The 18,636-nt window shown below is 43.3% G+C and overlaps 1 protein-coding gene across 1 annotated transcript in view; it reads left to right on the top strand.

Moving 5' to 3' along the window:
• LOC115208542 (nidogen-1) overlaps nucleotides 1-18,636 on the top strand; it is a 62,515-nt gene that overhangs the window by 18,484 nt on the left and 25,395 nt on the right. The window contains exons 5-11 of the mRNA XM_029776672.1: nucleotides 3,809-3,949; nucleotides 4,176-4,427; nucleotides 6,119-6,319; nucleotides 7,879-8,112; nucleotides 15,791-15,928; nucleotides 16,799-16,927; nucleotides 17,272-17,415. Coding sequence (XP_029632532.1) covers nucleotides 3,809-3,949; nucleotides 4,176-4,427; nucleotides 6,119-6,319; nucleotides 7,879-8,112; nucleotides 15,791-15,928; nucleotides 16,799-16,927; nucleotides 17,272-17,415 — 1,239 coding nt within the window. The remainder of the gene's footprint in view (nucleotides 1-3,808; nucleotides 3,950-4,175; nucleotides 4,428-6,118; nucleotides 6,320-7,878; nucleotides 8,113-15,790; nucleotides 15,929-16,798; nucleotides 16,928-17,271; nucleotides 17,416-18,636) is intronic.

Below are 18,636 nucleotides of genomic sequence, written 5' to 3'. Positions count from 1 at the left end.
GGCCACGCTCAAGGTCCTAAACAATATCATAACCGCCATCGATAAAAGACAATACAGTGCAGCCGTCTTCATCGACCTGGCCAAGGCTTTCGACTCTGTTGTCGTGTCTTTGGCATCATTAAACTGAAGACATGTTTATCAAATAACTCTCTGTAATTATTATTACGCGATTAAACTGATTAATCGTGTAACTGTAATTAACTAGGAGGTCGGGGCACCAAGGAAAATATTCAGATTGCAAAGTTATAATTTTCCTAATATATCTTTCAGATATCATAATATCTGATCTATGAGTCTTCTGATTAATGACGTATTAGTTACCTCACGTCAGTCTCATTCCAAACGTCGTAAATTGTTGGTTATCTGCACGAACCCAGTCTTCACTATGAGTCATACATACATCAATTGTCTTAAAATCATTTATTTACTAAGTAATTCACAGAAATGCATAACAAACAGTAGCTATGGTTACAAGGAAATGATAGGAGAATGTGCCCTAGTGGGCTAAACCGGCATGGCGGCTTGTTAGACAAAGGGTTGATAATTATAACAATTGAAATGCTAATCCTTTACACATGAACGCTCACTCATTCGGGAACAATTGCAATCAATATATATATTTACGCTCAGTGTCGTCGGGATCTCTGTTGAAAAGTTTGTTTCTGTTGGAGATCTGTCCGCCCTCTCTTTCTCTCTCTCTCTCGGTTAGAATGGATATTTCAAAGTGACATTCATTAATGTCGTTATAGGACAGATGTTTCGTCGGTCTTCACGTTCAATGATACCGAATTTCTAGCTGCAGACTAGTAATTAATATCAAAGACTTGTTATTATTCTGTTGGTATCAATAGTCTAAGAGTTTAACCACGTGGTATGGTTAAAGTTCAGAACGAGGAATGCATGGTCAAACCTTTAGCCACTCGTAATGGACGTAAGCTCGGTCTGGTGATAGAAAATCTGGGTGGGGGTTATATTCGGAACATAGAAAAGGCTGTCTCATGACGCCAGGTCCCGTCTGGTCATGGGGGCGTGCCGATGACTTGGTGAAACTTTAAACAGAAATACAATTCTCTCACATTAACATCTTACAAGCATCCCAACATATTCCAAATAGCTTTATCCTTATTCATTTGTTTTATACAACCATTAGATGTAAGTCTCACAACTGAGGCTATTATATAAACAGAGCCATGGTAATGTGGCCGTATTGTCTCTCATGAGTTTCACAAAATTGTACCAAACGGACCAGTTCGTAGCTGGATTCTTCACCGATCTTTTATACCTCTCCAGAACATAAATGTCGTTCGGTTCTCCAGTCCTGTGAGGTGGAAGAATTCCTGGGTTCTTTCTCTGAAACCCACTCTCTCTTTATACTCTGGCCATGAGGCGGGACATTTTCTTAGGAATTTACGACCGCTCTCACAGGGCCTGGGTAGGGGAGGTAGGGGGATGGTACATAGAAAACCCAAAGAGGGCAACGTCATGACACTGTCAATCACCACATTCTTATCGGCAGACTCAACGGCCTTGGTGTCTCAATTGACTGCCTCGCCTGGTTCACCAACTACCTTTCAGATAGAGTTCAGTGTGTCAAATCGGAGGGCCTGTTGTCTGGACCTCTGGCAGTCTCTATGGGGGTGCCACAGGGTTAAATTCTCGGGCCGACTCTTTTCTCTGTATACATCAATGATGTCGCTCTTGCTGCTGGTAGTTCTTTGATCCACCTCTACGCAGACGACACCATTCTGTATACTTCTGGCCCTTCTTTGGACACTGTGTTAACAAACCTCCAGACGAGCTTCAATGCCATACAACACTCCACTTCCGTGGCCTCCAACTGCTCGTAAATGCAAGTAAAATTAAATGCATGCTCTTCAACCGATCGCTGCCCGCACCCGCCACTCCCGTCTAGCATCACTACTCTGGACGGTTCTGACTTATATGTGACAACTATGTGGACAACTACAAATACCTAGGTGTCTGGTTAGACTGTAAACTCTCCTTCCAGACTCACATTAAGCATCTCCAATCCCAAATTAAATCTAGAATTGGCTTCCTATTTCACAACAAAGCATCCTTCACTCATGCTGCCAAACATACCCTCGTACAACTGACTATCCTACCGATCCTTGACTTCGGCAATGTCATTTACAAAATAGCCTCTAACACTCTATGCAGCAAATTGGATGTAGTCTATCACAGTGCCATCCGTTTCGTCACCAAAGCTCAATATACTGCCCACCACTGCAACCTGTATGCTCTCGTTGGCTGGCCCTCGCTTCATATTCATCGCCAAACCCACTGGCTCCAGGTCATCTGTAAGTCTTTGCTAGGTAAAGCCCCGCCTTATCTCAGCTCACTGGTCACCATGGCAGCACCCACCCATATCATGCGCTCCAGCAGGTATATTTCACTGGTCATCCCCAAAGCCAACTCCTACTTTGGCCGCCTTTCCTTCCAGTTCTCTGCTGCCAATGACTGGAACGAATTGCAAAAATCACTGAAGCTGGAGTCTTATATCTCCCTCACTAACTTTAAGCATCAGCTGTCAGAGCAGCTTACCGATCACTGCACCTGTACACAGCCCATATGTAAATAGCCCACCCAACTACCTCATCCCCATATTGTTATTTATTTTTTGCTCCTTTGCACCCCAGTATCTCTACTTGCACATTCATCTTCTGCACATCTATCACTCCAGTGCTTGATTACTAAATTGTAATTATTTCTCCACTATGGCCTATTTATTGCCTTACCTCCCTAATCTTACTACATTTGCACACACTTTATATAGACTTTTCTATTGTGTTATTGACTGTACGTTTGTTTGTCCCATGTGTAACTCTGTGTTGTTTGTGTCGCACTGCTTCTCTTTATCTTGGCTAGGTCGCAGTTGTAAATGAGAACTTGTTCTCAGCTGGTCTACCTGGATAAATAAATGTGAAAATATATATATATAGACAGGTTTGTGCCTTTCCAAATCATGTCCAATCAATTGAATTTACCACAGATGTAGTCCAATCAAGTTTTAGAAACATCTCAAGGATGATCAATGGAAACAGGATGCACCTGAGCTCAATTTCTAGTCTCATAGCAAAGGGTCTGACTGCTTATGTAAATAAGGTATTTGTGTTTTTTGTTTTTATACATTTGTACAAAGTTCTGAAAACCTGTTTTTGCTTTGTTGTTATGGGGTATTGCATGTAGAATGATTTGCATTTAATCAATTTTAGAATAAGGCTGTAACGTAACAAAATATGGAAAAGTCAAGGGGTCTGAATACTTTCCGAATGCACTGTAAGTCTGTTTGAAGTGTATGCAAATAGATTATACAATTGGTTAGGCATTTTCAACACACACGTTTCTTAAAAAGACTAGAAGAGAAGAAGTACATTTCTCCTCAACCCTCAACCATGATAGACTATCATGCATGTTGTTGATGTTAGTTCTGTGTGTGCAGTTAGGGCAAGGCGTGCTGCTTTGTTTTGTGCTCCTTTGTTTTTAGCCATGCTTCTTTGTTTAACCGGCCTGCTTAAGTATTTTGTAGAAAACAAGAGCTCCAATGAAATTACAATCTTAGAAAAAAAGGGTTCCAAAATGGTTATTTGACTGTCCCCATAGGAGAATCCTTATTGATTCTAGGTAGAACTCTTCTTGGTTCCAGGTATAACCCTTTTGGGTTCCATGTAGGGTTCTTCAAAGGTTTCTCCTATGGGGACAGCCGGATAACCCTTTAAGGTTCTAGACAGCACCTTTTTTTCTAAAATTGTATTATTTCAAAAAATTTGGTTTGTCTTCTTTTCGGCAGTGTTTGCGTACAATTCTGAGACATGCGCCAGTAACAGGCAGAGGTGCTCGTCCTTCGCTGACTGTAAGGACTACACCAATGGCTACTGCTGCCACTGTAGGCCTGGTTTCTATGGCAACGGCAAGGATTGTGTGGCTGAAGGTAGGAGTAACCCCATACCCAAGGTACATACAGTATTTGTGTAATTGGGCTATCCTGCTACCTTCGTTTATGAAATATGTGAAATAAAGTTTTAGAATGATTCAATATTTTATAAAGAAATTGAAAACCTGAATGCTTGACACACAGTCACACATCAGTTACATTTTAAGTTACATTAATTAAAATCAAATTAAATGAAGTTAATTTCCTTACATTCCACACGCAGGTAAGCCCCAGCGGATGAATGGCAAAGTGAACGGCCGGGTGTTCGTGGGCAACTCGCCCTCGCCACTGGAGTTTTCCAACAATGACCTGCACTCGTATGTGGTGGCCAACGATGGGCGTGCCTACGTGGCCATCAGCACCATCCCGGCCGGCTTGGGACCCTCCCTGCAGCCACTCTCTTCCCTGGGAGGGGTCATCGGCTGGGCCTTCGCTCTGGAGCAGCCCGGCTATGAGAACGGCTTCAGCATCATCGGTAAGAGCTGGTTCGCCGATTATCTTGCACATTGTTGTGTCATTAAGAGTTATTTTAAGGTAAGAGCTGACATTGGGTGAATCACAAAAGTGATTCCTCGCTTCCTTGATTCATAGCGTCTTTCTCAAGACTTCCTTGCCCTGGAGAATGTCCATGAGAAGGGAACTCAAGTTGAGAAAGTGCCATAGTGTCATTAAAAAGGCAGCAGGTGATTTGAATACGTTAGGCTTTTCTAATGTGAATAGGGTTTGGTTTCGCTTCTCCTTCCATTGTAGCAAAGGCACCTGGGGCTTGGGACTTTGTTTGCTGTGGTCTAATGAGATGTCCTTCAAAGACAGGTGTGAATGACCGCTGTGGGATTGCAACATTTATTCAAGTGAAGTTTGATTAGTTTGATTTATTTGTTCTCTTTGAATTACATATTTTTTTCTATATGTCCAAAATCTGGCTTACATACTACTTACCTAAACTGCATACTGTGTACTAATAGTACTACATACTGTTAAGAATGTACTGTTTAGTAAAAACGAATGCAGTAAGCAACAAATATCAGCATACTATCCATACTGAGAATGTGTCATCTAATGCACAATTGCGTTGATTCCCGCCATCCGTTCATTTTGGTACAGCACGTCCCCTCAGCTGATTATCAGCTATTGTCAAACACACGTTGGTCTCGAAAGACGATTCTATTCCTCACTAGTGTGTAGCGAATTCTACTAGATTAAAAGCCGAAATGAGTATGACGTCCTGGCATTTAAAGCATACAACCTTTTGGACATTTCACGTACGTTCTATAAAATGTTATTTTTTTGCCAACTATTTAGAACGCAAGTAAGGGTATTCGGACACTGCCAATCTCTTTGCTCAGGGAAAGTACATGCTCTACTGGCCATTTGAGTGGTATACGTGGAAGTTTGAGTGATTAGTACTATCTTTCTCTTTTTGATACATTCCTCAACAAGTTGAACTCCACTTTAGTCTTCCACTTGGACATTTAAAAAAAAGTAACCTTTATTTAACTAGGCAAGTCAGTTAAGAACAAATTCTCATTTACAATGACGGCCTACCCCGGCCAAACCTGGACGACGACGGGCCAATTGTGCGCCACCCTATGTGACTCCCAATCATGGCCAGATGTGATGCAGCCTGGATTCAAACCAGGGACTACAGTGACGCACGCCTCTTGCACTGAGATGCAGTGCCTTAGGCCGCTGCGCCACTCGGGAGCTCACGATTTGTTGGTAGAACGATGATGTGTAAAATTATGGGGAATTTGTTCTGCGTTCCTGTTTTCAGTGCATTTTTCTGCTTTTCGGGCCTCAAAATGTTGCTCCAGCTCATTGCTTCCAGCTGGCTTCACTTCTTTCAAAATGTTCCCCTTTGATGTGTAATGTTGTTGGCTCCAGGGAGAACCAAATTTGGGGGGATACACTCAAGGCTATGGGTGGGGATGCAGAATGAAGTTGCCCCTAAATGCTGATCTTAGGTACAGCTAGGTTTTGTGTTTCATCACATAATGGTTGAGCTTTTGGGTAAGGCAAGACGATCCTACATTTGTGCTCAGGAGCTGAAGAGAACGTATGCGACTTGGTTATCTCTCTCTTTCCTTCTCCCACCGCCATCTCTGCTCACTCACATGCGCACACAAACACCCACAACCACGCTCAATCGTCCCGCTCCCCCTCCAGGTGGCGTGTTTTCCAGGCAGGCCGAGGTGACCTTCTTACCGGGCAACGAGAGGCTGACCATCAAGCAGGAGTTCAAAGGCATCGACGAGCACGACCACCTGGTGGTGAGCACCGAGCTGGAGGGCCGTCTCCCTGAGGTCCCACACGGCTCCACTGTCCAGATCGACCCATACAAGGAGCTCTACCAGTATGGCAGTAACCGTAAGTCATGACCACACCAATATAACTTGGAATGCAGTCAATTCCATTTCAACTGAGTCAATTCACTAAAATTATTTTGAGCTCCTGAATTTAAATGAAATTGACCCCAATCCTGGAACTCAACACTGTCACAGTTTGAAATACATGTAATCACATAACAAAGGTCAGCATTAATCCCAATGTTGTTATTAGTCAAATTGCACTTATGTGCGACCAGATAGTAGTCTATCTTATTCTTTTCATGAGACACATAGTATTAGAAACACTTTTGGCAGCAATTACAGCTGTGAGTCTTCTTGGGTAAATTCTCTAAGAGCTCTGCACACCTAGATTGCGCAATATTTGCGCATTATTCTTCAAAAAATTCTTCAAGCTCTTTCAAGGTGTCATATTCAAGTCTTGCCATAGATTTTCAAGCAGATTTAAGTCAAAACTGTAACTTGGTAAAGCAACTCCAGTGTAAATTTGGCCTTGTGTTTTAGGTTGTTGTCCTTCTGAAAGGTGAATTCCTCTTCCAGTGTTTGTTGGAAAGCAGAATGAACCAGGTTTTCCTCTAGGATTTTGCCTGTGATTAGCTCCATCCTGTTTCTATTTATGCTGAAAACTCCCCAGTCTTTGCCTCAAGAATACCCATACCATGATGCAACCACCACTATGCTTGACAATAAGGAGGAAATTACTCAGTGATGTGTTGTGTTGGATTAGCCCCAAACACAAGACTTTCCATTTAGGCCAAAAAGTATATTCCTTTGCGTGCTTTTATTGCAGTAGTAGTTTATTGCCTGGTTGCATACAGAATACATGTTTTGGACTATTCTGTATATATTCTGCACATTTTTATTCTTAATTTAGGTCATTATTGTGGAGTCACTACAATGTTGTTGCTCCATCCTCAGTTTTCTCCAATCACAGCCATTTAAAATCACCAATGGCCTCATGGTGAAATCACTGAGCAGTTTCCTTCCTGTCCTGCAGCTCAGTTCAGAAGAACAACTGTATCTTTGATGTGTCTGGGTGGTTCAGTACATCATCCACAGCATACGTATTACTAGACCATGCTTAAAGAGATATTCATTGTCTGACTTGTTGTTGTTACCAATCTACCAATCACTGCCCTTCTTTATAAGGCTTTGGAAAAGCTCTTTGTAGTTGAATCTGTCCTTGAGGGACCTTACAGATATTGTATGTAGTCATAGGGGTAGTCATAAATTTATTAATGTCAACCCGTATTATTTCACACAATGTGATTTGTTAAACGAAATTTGACTCCTCAACTAATTTAGGCCTGGCTGAACAAAAGGGGTGAATTCTTATGCAACAACTGTATTCATTTGAGAATTAATTTTTTACATTTTCTTTTCACTTTGACATTATGGACTATTTTGTCTAGATCAATGACAAAAAATCTAAATGAAATCTATTTCAATCAAATCAAAATCAAATCCCACTTTGTAACGCAACAAAAAGTGAAAAAAAAGCCAAGGGGGTGAATACTTATGATACCAACTGTATATGGATGTTCAATGTAGCAACATTCCATTTCTTCAAATTCTCTTCAGTGATCACCTCCTCCTCCAAACGCGACTACACCGTGAGCCTACCGGACGGCAGCGTCCAGACCAAGACCTACCAGTGGCGTCAGACCATCACCTACCAGAGCTGTCCCAATGACGAGGCGGTCAGAGCCGTGCAGCCTACCCAGCAGCTCAGCGTCGACCAGATCTTCGTCATGTACGACTCGGGCAACCAGCTGATCCGCTACGCTATGAGCAACAAGATCGGCTCCATCCACAGTGAGTAGGACCCCTTGTGTTACAGCTAATCTTTGTTCATGTTCTCCTATAATGTTATGCTAACCTTGTGCTTATTGTTCCGCTAATGTTCTGCTAGTTGTGTTAACCTTCTGTTAATATTCTGCTAATGTTCTGCTAACCCTCTGCTAACAGGATTGGGGTCATCCTCAGTAGTATAGCCTATCATGTACATACTGATAATCTTCAGCTAACGTTGTGCTTATGTTCTGCTATATTTCTGCTAACTTTCCCGCTACATATGGCTTATCCTCTATGTTTGGCTGGATGTGGTTGTAAGACAGACACCTGATGCTTAAATTTAAATGGTGGTGGAAACTCTGTGTGGATTTGCAACAAGATCATATGATCGATGTTAATAATGACAGGCAAACAGGAGTACCAAGAAGGACAATCAAGGCAAAATAACATTGTTATGGATGGAATCCCAGTCTCCACACAAGACCTGGATGGAGTCTGAGGAGAAAGTGAGAAAAATGATCGCTGAAAAGCTGCAGCCAGATCATAAGAAGATTGAGGTGTCAAGTCAAGTTCTTCCACACCGACAAAACATTTCTGTATGGACCTCGCTTTGTGCAAGAGGGCATTGTCATGCTGAAACAGGAAAGGGCCTTCCGCAAACTGTTGCCACAAAGTTGGAAGCACAGAATTGTCTAGGTCATTGTATGCGGTAGCATTAATGTTTCTCTTCACTGGAACTAGGGGGCCTAACCCGAACCATGAAAAACAGCCCCTGACCATTATTCCTCCTCCACCAAAATGTACAGTTGGCACTATCCATTCGGGCAGGTAGCGTTCTCCTTCTCCTGACACAGATTTGTCTGTCGGACTGCCAGATGGTGAAGCATGATTCATCACTCCAGATAACGCATTTCCATAGCTCCAGAGTCCAATGGCGGTGAGCTTTACACCACTCCAGCCGATGCTTGGCATTGCGCATGGTGATCTTAGGCTTGTGTGTGGCTGCTCGGCCATGGAAACACATTTCATGAAGCTCCCGACTAAAAGTTATTGTGCTGACGTTGCTTCCAAAGGCAGTTTGGAACTTGGTAGTGAGTGTTGCAACCGAGGACAGACGATTTTTAAGCAGTACGCGCTTCAGCACTCCCATTCTGTGAGCTTGTGTGGCCTACCACTTCACGACTGAGCCGTTGTTCATCCTAGACGTTTCCACTTCACAATAACAGCACTTACAGTTCACCGGGGCAGCTCTAGCAGGGCAGAAATTTGACAAACTGACTTGTTGGAAAGGTGGTATCCTTTTTGACGGTGCTACGTTGAAAGTCTGGTTTTGCTGAAAAAGCCGAATCAACTAATTTGAAGGGATGTCCACATACTTTTGTATATATAGTGTATGTTAGCCATCACTGAGACTCACTTAGATAATTAATTTGACAACACAGCAGTAGCAATACAGGGATATAACATCCAAAAAAAGAGGAATAAATCTTGGGGAGGTGTCTCTGTATACAGTGCATTAGGAAATTATTCAGACCACTTCCCCCTTTTCACATTTTCTTACGTTACAGCATTATTCTAAAATAGATTAAAATAAAACATTTCCCTCATCAATCTACTTACAATACCCAATAATGACAAGGCGCTCCTGAGATCTAGTTTGGTGAAGAAGCGCGCCCCGTGCATTGACTCAATTGCTGTGGCTATGAGTGGTAGCGGGTAACTATACCTCACAGTGATCTGGTTCAGACCCCGATTGTCAATACACGGGCGCAGACCTTCCTCCTTCTTCTTCACAAAAAATAAACTCGAGGAGGCGGGTGAAGTGGAGGACCGAATGTACCTCTGATGCAGGGATTCGGAGACATATGTTTCCATAGCCTCCGTCTCCGTCTGTGAGAGGGGATACACGTGACTCCTGGGAAGTGCAGCGTCTACCAGGAGATTTATCGCACAATCGCCCCGTCAATGGGGTGGAAATTGAGGTGCCTTCTTTTTGGAGAAGGCGAGAGCCAAATCGACATATTCAGGGGGAATGCGCACTGTGGTGACCTGGTCTGGACTTTCCACCTTAGTAGCACCAACGGAAACCCCATAACACCTCCCCGAGCACTCTCGCGACCACCCTGTGAGAGACTTCTGTGGCCAAGAAACAGTGGGGTCATGACAAGCTAACCAGGGTAGGCCTAGCACCACGGGAAACGCAGGAGAGTCAATGAGGAAGAGACTAATTCTCTCCTTGTGACCCCCCTGCATCGCCATGCCCAGAGGAGCGGTGGCCTCGCTAATCAACCCTGACCCTAATGGTCGACTATCTAAGGCGTGAACGGGGAAAGGCACAGCCACGAGAATAATGGGGATCCCTAAACTATAGGCTAACGCTCTATCAATAAAATTCCCAGCCGCGTCCGAATCGACGAGCGCCTTATGCTGGGAATGCGGGGAAAAGTGACATACACAAACATATGTGCAACAGAGGGCTCTGGGTGAGAATGGTGCCGTCTCACCTAGGGTGACGCCAGAGCGCCCTGCCTGCTGCCTCGATACCCAGAAGAACCAACCCGGCACCGACTAGCAGTGTGACCTCTGCGGCCACAGATGGTGCACGAGCCTGAACCCCCTCCGGTCTCCCTGCGCACCGCTCCTCCCAGCTCCATGGGTATCGGAGAGGGGGTGCGGGGGGATGGAACCAACAGACCCCGATCTGAACATCCGCGGGTAGCCAGCAGGTTATCCAGCCAGATGGACAGGTCCACCAGCTGGTCGAACGTGAGGGTGGTGTCTCTGCAGGCCAACTCCCAACGGACATCCTCGCGCAGACTGCAGCGATAATGGTCGATCAGGGCCCTGCCGTTCCACCCGCGCCGGCAGCCAGGGTCCGAAACTCCAGGGCCAACTCCTGGGCGCTCCTCGTCCCCTGCCTCAGATGGAAGAGGTGTTCACCCGCCTCTCTACCCTTGGGCGGGTGGTCGAAGACTGCCTGGAAGCGGCGGGTGAACTCCTCAAACTGGTCCAACGCCGCATCTCCCTCTCTCCACAAGGCGTTGGCCCACTCCAGGACTTTCCCGGTGAGGCACGAGACGAGGGCGGACACCCTCTCACGGGTCGGAAGGAGCCGGGTGGATGGTTGCCAGGTATAAGTCCAGCTGCACAGGAACCCCTGGCAGTTCGCAGCCGTCCCATCGTATTCCTGGGGAAGGGAGAGACGAATCCCACTGGGACCAGGAGAAGGAGGGGCGCGTAGTGGAGACCCCGGTTGTGCTGGTGGAGGCGCTGGGAGAACTCCCTGTCTCTCCCAGCGGTCCATTGTCTGGACAATGTGGTCCATGGCGGTGCCAAGATGGTGGAGCATTGCTGCGTGCTCCCGGACGCGCTCCTCCACCCCTATACCCGGGGTACCTGCTCCTGCTGACTCCATAAGTTTGGTCCGGAATTCTGTAGGGGGTGCGTACTGGCAGCAGAGAAGTCAGTCGCAGAAGAGCAAAAACTGATTTACAACGGCGCAGTTTAATAAATTAAACCACCGTAAACAGAACAATAATACAATGGGTAAACAAAACCCGTTACACACCAGCATAACGTGCACAAGCACTACAATAAACAATTCTGGACAAGGACATGGGGGGAACAGAGGGTTAAATACACAACATGTAATGATAGAATTGAAACCAGGTGTGTGTGAAGACAAGACAAAGCAAATGGAAAATTAAAAGTGGATCGATGATGGCTAGAAGACCGGCGACGCCGACCGCCGAACACCGCCCGAACAAGGAGAGGAAACAACTTTGGCAGAAGTCGTGACATTCAGGTTATTAATCAAGCTACCAGGGTGTTTACAAACAGTACAGGAACTACTGTATATCGTCCATGTGTATTGATTATATTTTTTGTAATGCTGCAGAACTTTGTTCGAAAGGTGCATCCACACCCATTGGATGTAGTGACCACAATAGAATAACTGTATCCAGAAAAGCCAAGGTTCCAAAGGCAGGGCCTAAAATAGTGTTTAAGAGATCATACAGTATTTTTGTAGTGATTCCTATGCTGAAGATGTAAAGAAGATTGATTGGTCAAATGTGTGTAGAGGGGAGCATCCAAACGCTGCAGTACATTTCTGAAAATTGCTTTTTCCAGTTTTTGATAAACATGTACCTATTAAGAAACGGACTGTTAGAACTGCTAAGACACCGTGGATCGATGAGGAAAGAGTGGATTGGCTAATGAGTCTAGCTGCACATCTGATTGGCAAACCTACTGTAACTTGAGAAATGATGTCACTAAACAAAAAGAACAAACTGTGTTATGAAACTATGATAAAATATATAAAATATGATAGAAAAAAGCTTTGGAGAACATTAGATTCAATTATGGGCAGAAAGACTTATTCAACACCGTCTTTTATTGAATCAGATGGCTCATTCATCACAAAACCCTGTGATGTGGCCAATTATTTCAACAACTACTTCATTGGTAAAGTGGGCAAATTCAGGCATTAAACTCCAAAAACAAACTGTGAGCCGTCATATTCATGCATAAAATACCTATTTATGAAAGAAAAGCAAGGTTAATTTAAATGTCATGAACTTAAGTGTGGAAGAGGTGAAAAAATTTAGAAACCACCTGTTATTGACAACTTAGATGTTAAGCTCCTGAGGATAGTAACGGAATATGTTTGCCGCTCCTATTTCTCATATCTTCAGTATTATGATCTGGAGAAAATTTTAAAAAGTTATTTCGCTAAAGTTATTACGCTAAAGTGCTCTTTTCTGGTTCTAACAGCAGATCAGTAAGTCTACTGCTGGCTTTAGCAAACTTTTGGAAAGAATTATGTTTGACCAGATACAATGTTATTTCTTTATGAACAAATTAACAACAGACTTTAAGCATGGCTATAGAGAAGGGCATTCTGCACATACTGCACTGACACAAATGACTGAAAGAAATGGATAAAAAGAAGACGGCGGGAGCTGTACCGTATTGACCGTAATCTGTTAGCGGGAAAAATGTATGTGTTATGGCTTTACACGCATGTCATGGATTAAAAGCTATCTATCTTATAGAACACAGAGGGATTTCCTCAATGGAAGCCTCTCTAACGTAATACATGTAAAGTGTGATGTTCCGCAAGCCCCGTTTACTATTTTCTAGCCTTAAACAAAGCCTGTGTGTCTATGTATGATGAGTATTCCATCCTATACACATCAGCGGCCACAGCTAGCGAAATCACTGCAACTCTGACTCTGGGGAAGTAGATTAAGGGCCGCATTGCCAAAATCCCGGAGTATCCCTTTAAGCTCTAGACCTAAGATGGAACTGGTTATGAAAAATGTGACTATAGAACAAGTTGAGGAAACTAAACTTCTTGGTGTCACCTTAGACTGTAAATGGTCATGGTCGAGGTATATTGATTCAATTGTTGACAAGATGGGGAGCTGGGGTAAGGAGATGCTCAGCATTCTTAACACCACAAATGGCCGAACAAGTCATACAGGCTGTAGTTGGATCATATCTTGAATACTTCCTAGTAATATGGTCAGGTGCTGCAAAGAAAGACATAATAAAGCTAAAGCTGGCTCAAAACAGAACAGCACGTCTTGCCCTGCAATGTTCCAAGAGATCTAATGTCAACAAAATTAATGTTGGCCTTTCCTGGCTCAAAGTACAGGAGTTGTTGTCTGCGTCGCTTCTCAATTTTGTTAGAAATATTAAGGTGTTAAAATCAACTAACATATAGCTCAACCAATCAACTAACATACAGCTCAACCAATCAACTAACATACAGCTCTGACAGACTTTCATATTCCACAAGGCATGCAACTAAAGGTATCTTCATAGTCCCTCCCTGCCATCTCAAATCACTCAATCAAGCAACAGTAGTTTAAAAAACTAAAAAAATGAAGCAGCACATCACAGCACAACGCCTCTGACCTAAATAGCTGTAGCATCTCCCTCCCGAACACATCTGGCATTCAAGTTCAAGTTAAAGATAAGATGTGCCCTTGGCATCAGGATATCAAGGACTGCTCAGAGAAAGCAATTGTAAGCAAAGCCTCAGTACAGTAAGGACTTAGTGGTCTGGTCAGCTTACTGATGTTAGTGAGAAGAGCAAAGTTTATGAAAGTGTATTCTTATTTTGTGACTGGTGGATGCTGCTGTGTGTGAGTGTGTTGTGGGGAATGACATTGGAAATTCAAAACAAGTTCATGAGAACCGGAGGAAACTCCATAAGAGAATCAGACGGAACTCCGTATCAAGCGGACTCGATTCATTTTGTGAAAAAGTCCAAAGGCGACGCACTGTACATTAGCTAACCCTTTATGGGCAGATGTTTGGTTTAGCTCATTTCAATACACTAGACGGGGAAAAGGACACGTGAAGCCCATCTGATGATAATGACGACTGTTCAATTTATTGAACGGAGTGGAATGATGGAAAAAGTCCACATATGCAGCTTAAGGATTACATTTAAACTTGCACTTGCATTCAGTTGCATCTATGAACCACAATATTATTATGAAACGTATTGATGTCAAACGGGGAAACCAAAGACACCAGTGGTTCCTAATGTTGTGAGATTCTTGCTGGTGTTTACAGAACAGCATGTTCTAAGAGATTAGGATCAGGACCTGCGATTGTAACAGTATACATTTTCCCAACAGATTCTTCTGTCTCTACTCATACGTGTGTCTTCTTTAGACATCTGGGGGATGTTGTTACCACTCATTTGTTGTCTCAATGGACCATCGTATTACATACATTTCACTTCAAGAGCGTTTGAATTCCTGACTATACACAGTATGGAATGTCGAGCCAAATGAATAATAATTATCTGTAGTGTAACATTATCCGTAGGTTAACCAAAAACCTAGTGTTGTTGTATTTCCTCAGCTGGCCTTTCAAAGACACCCAAATCCTTGACACGGTAAAGGTTAGCGGATAAGGTAAACAAGGTTATTTACTGCAGGTAGGAGGTGTAAGAAGAAGGGGAGAGAGGGGAGGGCAAGAGGAAGGCACTGGGAGAGGGGTAAAGGTACATAGGGGATGGCCGGGGGTGGCGATCAGGGGGCCGGGGGTAGGTTATGCAAGCAAACTTGACTCAGCTGAAGTTTATTGGCAAAAGTGTAACATCTGTGCCGAGTTTCCTGTGAGGACGCAATGGGGTTTGGAGGAGCAGGGACTTCAAACGTGCACCCCCCCCCCCCAATAAGCAGCTGTCTGATAAGCGGTCGGCACGTCTAATAGTCAGGAGAGGTGTCTTACATGCCTGTGTCTACAAAACTGACACTTTGTGTGTGATGTCACAACATCTTGTCCAGCTATTCCACAGCGTAAGCCATTTCCAACAATAACTAACGTGAGGGTTACTAGGAATCTATTAATTTCAGGTTGTAGTACTATACTGTGGCTTTTCAGACTGAAGTATCCGAAGACTGAATTAACTCCAAAGTAGAACTCCCCTGATCCCTTGTTTTACAAAATCCATCATCGGAAAACAGCCACACAAAAGCCTTACTGAAGGACTATATGTAGCCTATAAGTGAATTGCAACCAATTGGTCCATTCCATGTTTACTGCAACTATTTCACTTCAATTCTAGCTATAACATCAGAACTAACCCTGAACTAGGCATTGATGGCATCACCCACTAACCCGGAACCCACTGCTGCCCCTCAAGAGAATGGACGTTTGTTTTGATTGACAGGTGGCCCACCAGAGCAGAACCCATGTTTCACCGGCAGACACGGCTGCGACACCAATGCCGCCTGCAGACCCGGAGAAGGCGTCCAGTTCACCTGCGAGTGTTCCACTGGTTTCACTGGGGACGGACGTCAATGCTATGGTAGGGGCCCTGCACACTATACATATCAGCTTAAACCTACACCAGCTGATGCATAAGGGACATGGGGAATAGTCTATTGAAGTTTGGGTTATACTTTATTTTACCTATTTACCTGGTAATTCATTAAAGAATGCATGGTAATAACTTTATTACATTGTTATTATCTAATAAACTTATCAGTTTCATGGGGATTCTTTGAAATAAAGACTACTTGGCACCATTTAGTGGTGACCAATTTCCTTAAATGATTTCAATAGCAAAGCATACCAATTGTAGCAATTTTTTTAGTAAATACTAGCTGCAATAGGACTGAAAGCGAAGTTGCCCTAGACATTGATCTTCGATCAGTTTAGCAATTTCCCGACTAAGGATTGGGGGAAGATTGGGCTGAAAACAGCTCATTACATTTCATGACTGATCTTCATAAAATAGGTAATATTAGTAAGATGGCATCTTCATAGTAGTGGTCATGATATTATATTTAGCTTATTTTGCACTTTCTAAGAACTCAAAGATGCTTTACATCAGTAAAGGGCAAGACCGCACAAAGAGATAAACAAGTATTACAGGACTGAGACAGACTGTAGCATAGGAAAACAAGCAATGTCATCAGAAATGCTCCATCACTAATAATTCATATTATTAATATACTGTAATGTACAGTATATTGCTACATAAACTACAAATGACACAAATTATCACATTAAATCATTACAAATATGCAATGAAATAATGTAATTATTATCATGGCTGTTGATATGACTTGCAGTAAACATGAATCTGGTGCAACAGAATTGCCCTCGGGACAAATAAAGTTGTTTGAATTGAATTGAGTTAAGTTGAATTGAATTGAATGTGCTCATTTTGTAGACATTGACGAGTGCAGAGAGACACCCGAGATCTGTGGTTCTCACGCCATATGCAACAATCAACCGGGAACATTCCGCTGCGAGTGTGTGGACGGTTTCCAGTTCGCCAGCAATGGCAAGACCTGTGTCGGTATGTAGTGCTGAAAAAAGTGTGTTTGCAGCTGTGTTGGTCTTTGTTTGGATGGCCCCCAAAATAACTGTTGTAGTTCACACAACTTAATACACACTTAAATACACTAACCTTTTACAGATTTTTTCATAGCATCTATATTCATCTTCAACTCCAATTTAAGAGTTTCTATGCCATATAAGTCTATTAATCAGTTGTTTTCATTAGTCTATCAAACCGTCTACTGAGAACTTTCTCACATTTGCTACTCCTTTTTATGGTTTTAGTTTAATCAAACTAAGGATTCAGGGGATTTCTGTCTCTACTAAGTCTAAAATCTCCCCCTTCCCCCCTATCCCTTGTAGAAGTGGACCGTCTCATAGACCACTGCCAGAGGGGTACCAATAACTGCGACATCCCAGAGCGGGCATATTGTACCTACACGGGGGCGTCCGCCTATGTTTGCTCCTGTCTGTCCGGATTCGTGGGTGATGGTCATACTTGCCAGGGTAGGGTGACACTTAAACAGTTGTGTGTGTGTGTGTGTGTGTGTGTGTGTGTGTGTGTGTGTGTGTGTGTGTGTGTGTGTGTGTGTGTGTGTGTGTGTGTGTGAGGGTACATGTTTAACTATTCTTGTGGGGACAAGAAGTCCAAAAGAAAAATTGGACCAACAAGGGACATTTTGTTGGTCCTCGCAAGGTCAAATGCTATTTCTAGGGGGTTTAGGGTTAAGGTTAGAATTAGTGTTAGGGTTAGGAGCTAGGGTTAGTTTTAGGGTTAGGAGCTAGGGTTAGGTTTTTGGGTTACGGTTAGGGTTAGAGTTAGAGTACGGGTTAGGGGTTAGGGAAAATAGGATTTTGAATGGGACTGAATTGTGTGTCCCCACAAGGTTAGCTGTACAAGTTTGTGTGTGTGCTGTGTATGTGTGTGTGCTGTATGTGTGCGTGCGTGCATGCTTGGTGGCAGCTTGTTTTCTGAGGTTGAAGCACTTTTTTTACTAATAAAATTATTCCATATCATTTGACTTAAATGATCGGGAACAATATTTATTTGTCATCAGGTGATGTCTTAACCTTTTTTTAATGTTTTATTTGTTATTAGGGGGTAGATCAGCTTTAATATTGCAGATAGATTGTAGCTTCCATCAATGTAATTGTCTGCATCATTTCCAATCCCCAATAGATATATTTTGTAAATATATGTACAGTACAAGTCAAAAGTTTGGACACCTACTGATTCTTTATTTTGACCATTTTCTACAATGTAGAATAATTGTGAAGACATGAAAACTATGAAATAACACCTATGGAATCACGTAGTAACAAAAAAAGTGTTAAACAAATCAAAATAGATTTTATATTTGAGATGCTTCAAAGTAGCGACCCTTTGCCTATCAGATATCAAGGTATGACCCAGATGCAGACCGTGTCGAAGTAACAATGTTTATTACAGAAACAGGGGCAAAGGTAAAGGACGGCAGTCAGGGTCAGGTCAGGCAGAGGTCGGTAATCCAGAGGTGGGGCAAAGGTACATGACGCCAGGCAGGGTCAGGGGCAGGCAGAGTGGTCAGGTGGGTGGGTACAGGGTCAGGACAGGTAAGTGTCAAAAACCAGGAGGACGAGAAAAGAGAGACTGGGGAAAGCAGGAGCTGACACAAAGACGCTGGTTGGCTTGACAAACAAGACTGGGGGTGGAACCCGGAGGACAGGCTGGCTGACGACCCAATGAGG

Source organism: Salmo trutta, chromosome 14 (assembly GCF_901001165.1).
Source record: "Salmo trutta chromosome 14, fSalTru1.1, whole genome shotgun sequence".
Classification (NCBI taxonomy): domain Eukaryota; kingdom Metazoa; phylum Chordata; class Actinopteri; order Salmoniformes; family Salmonidae; genus Salmo; species Salmo trutta.
This window is presented reverse-complemented; position numbering and strand designations above follow the sequence as displayed.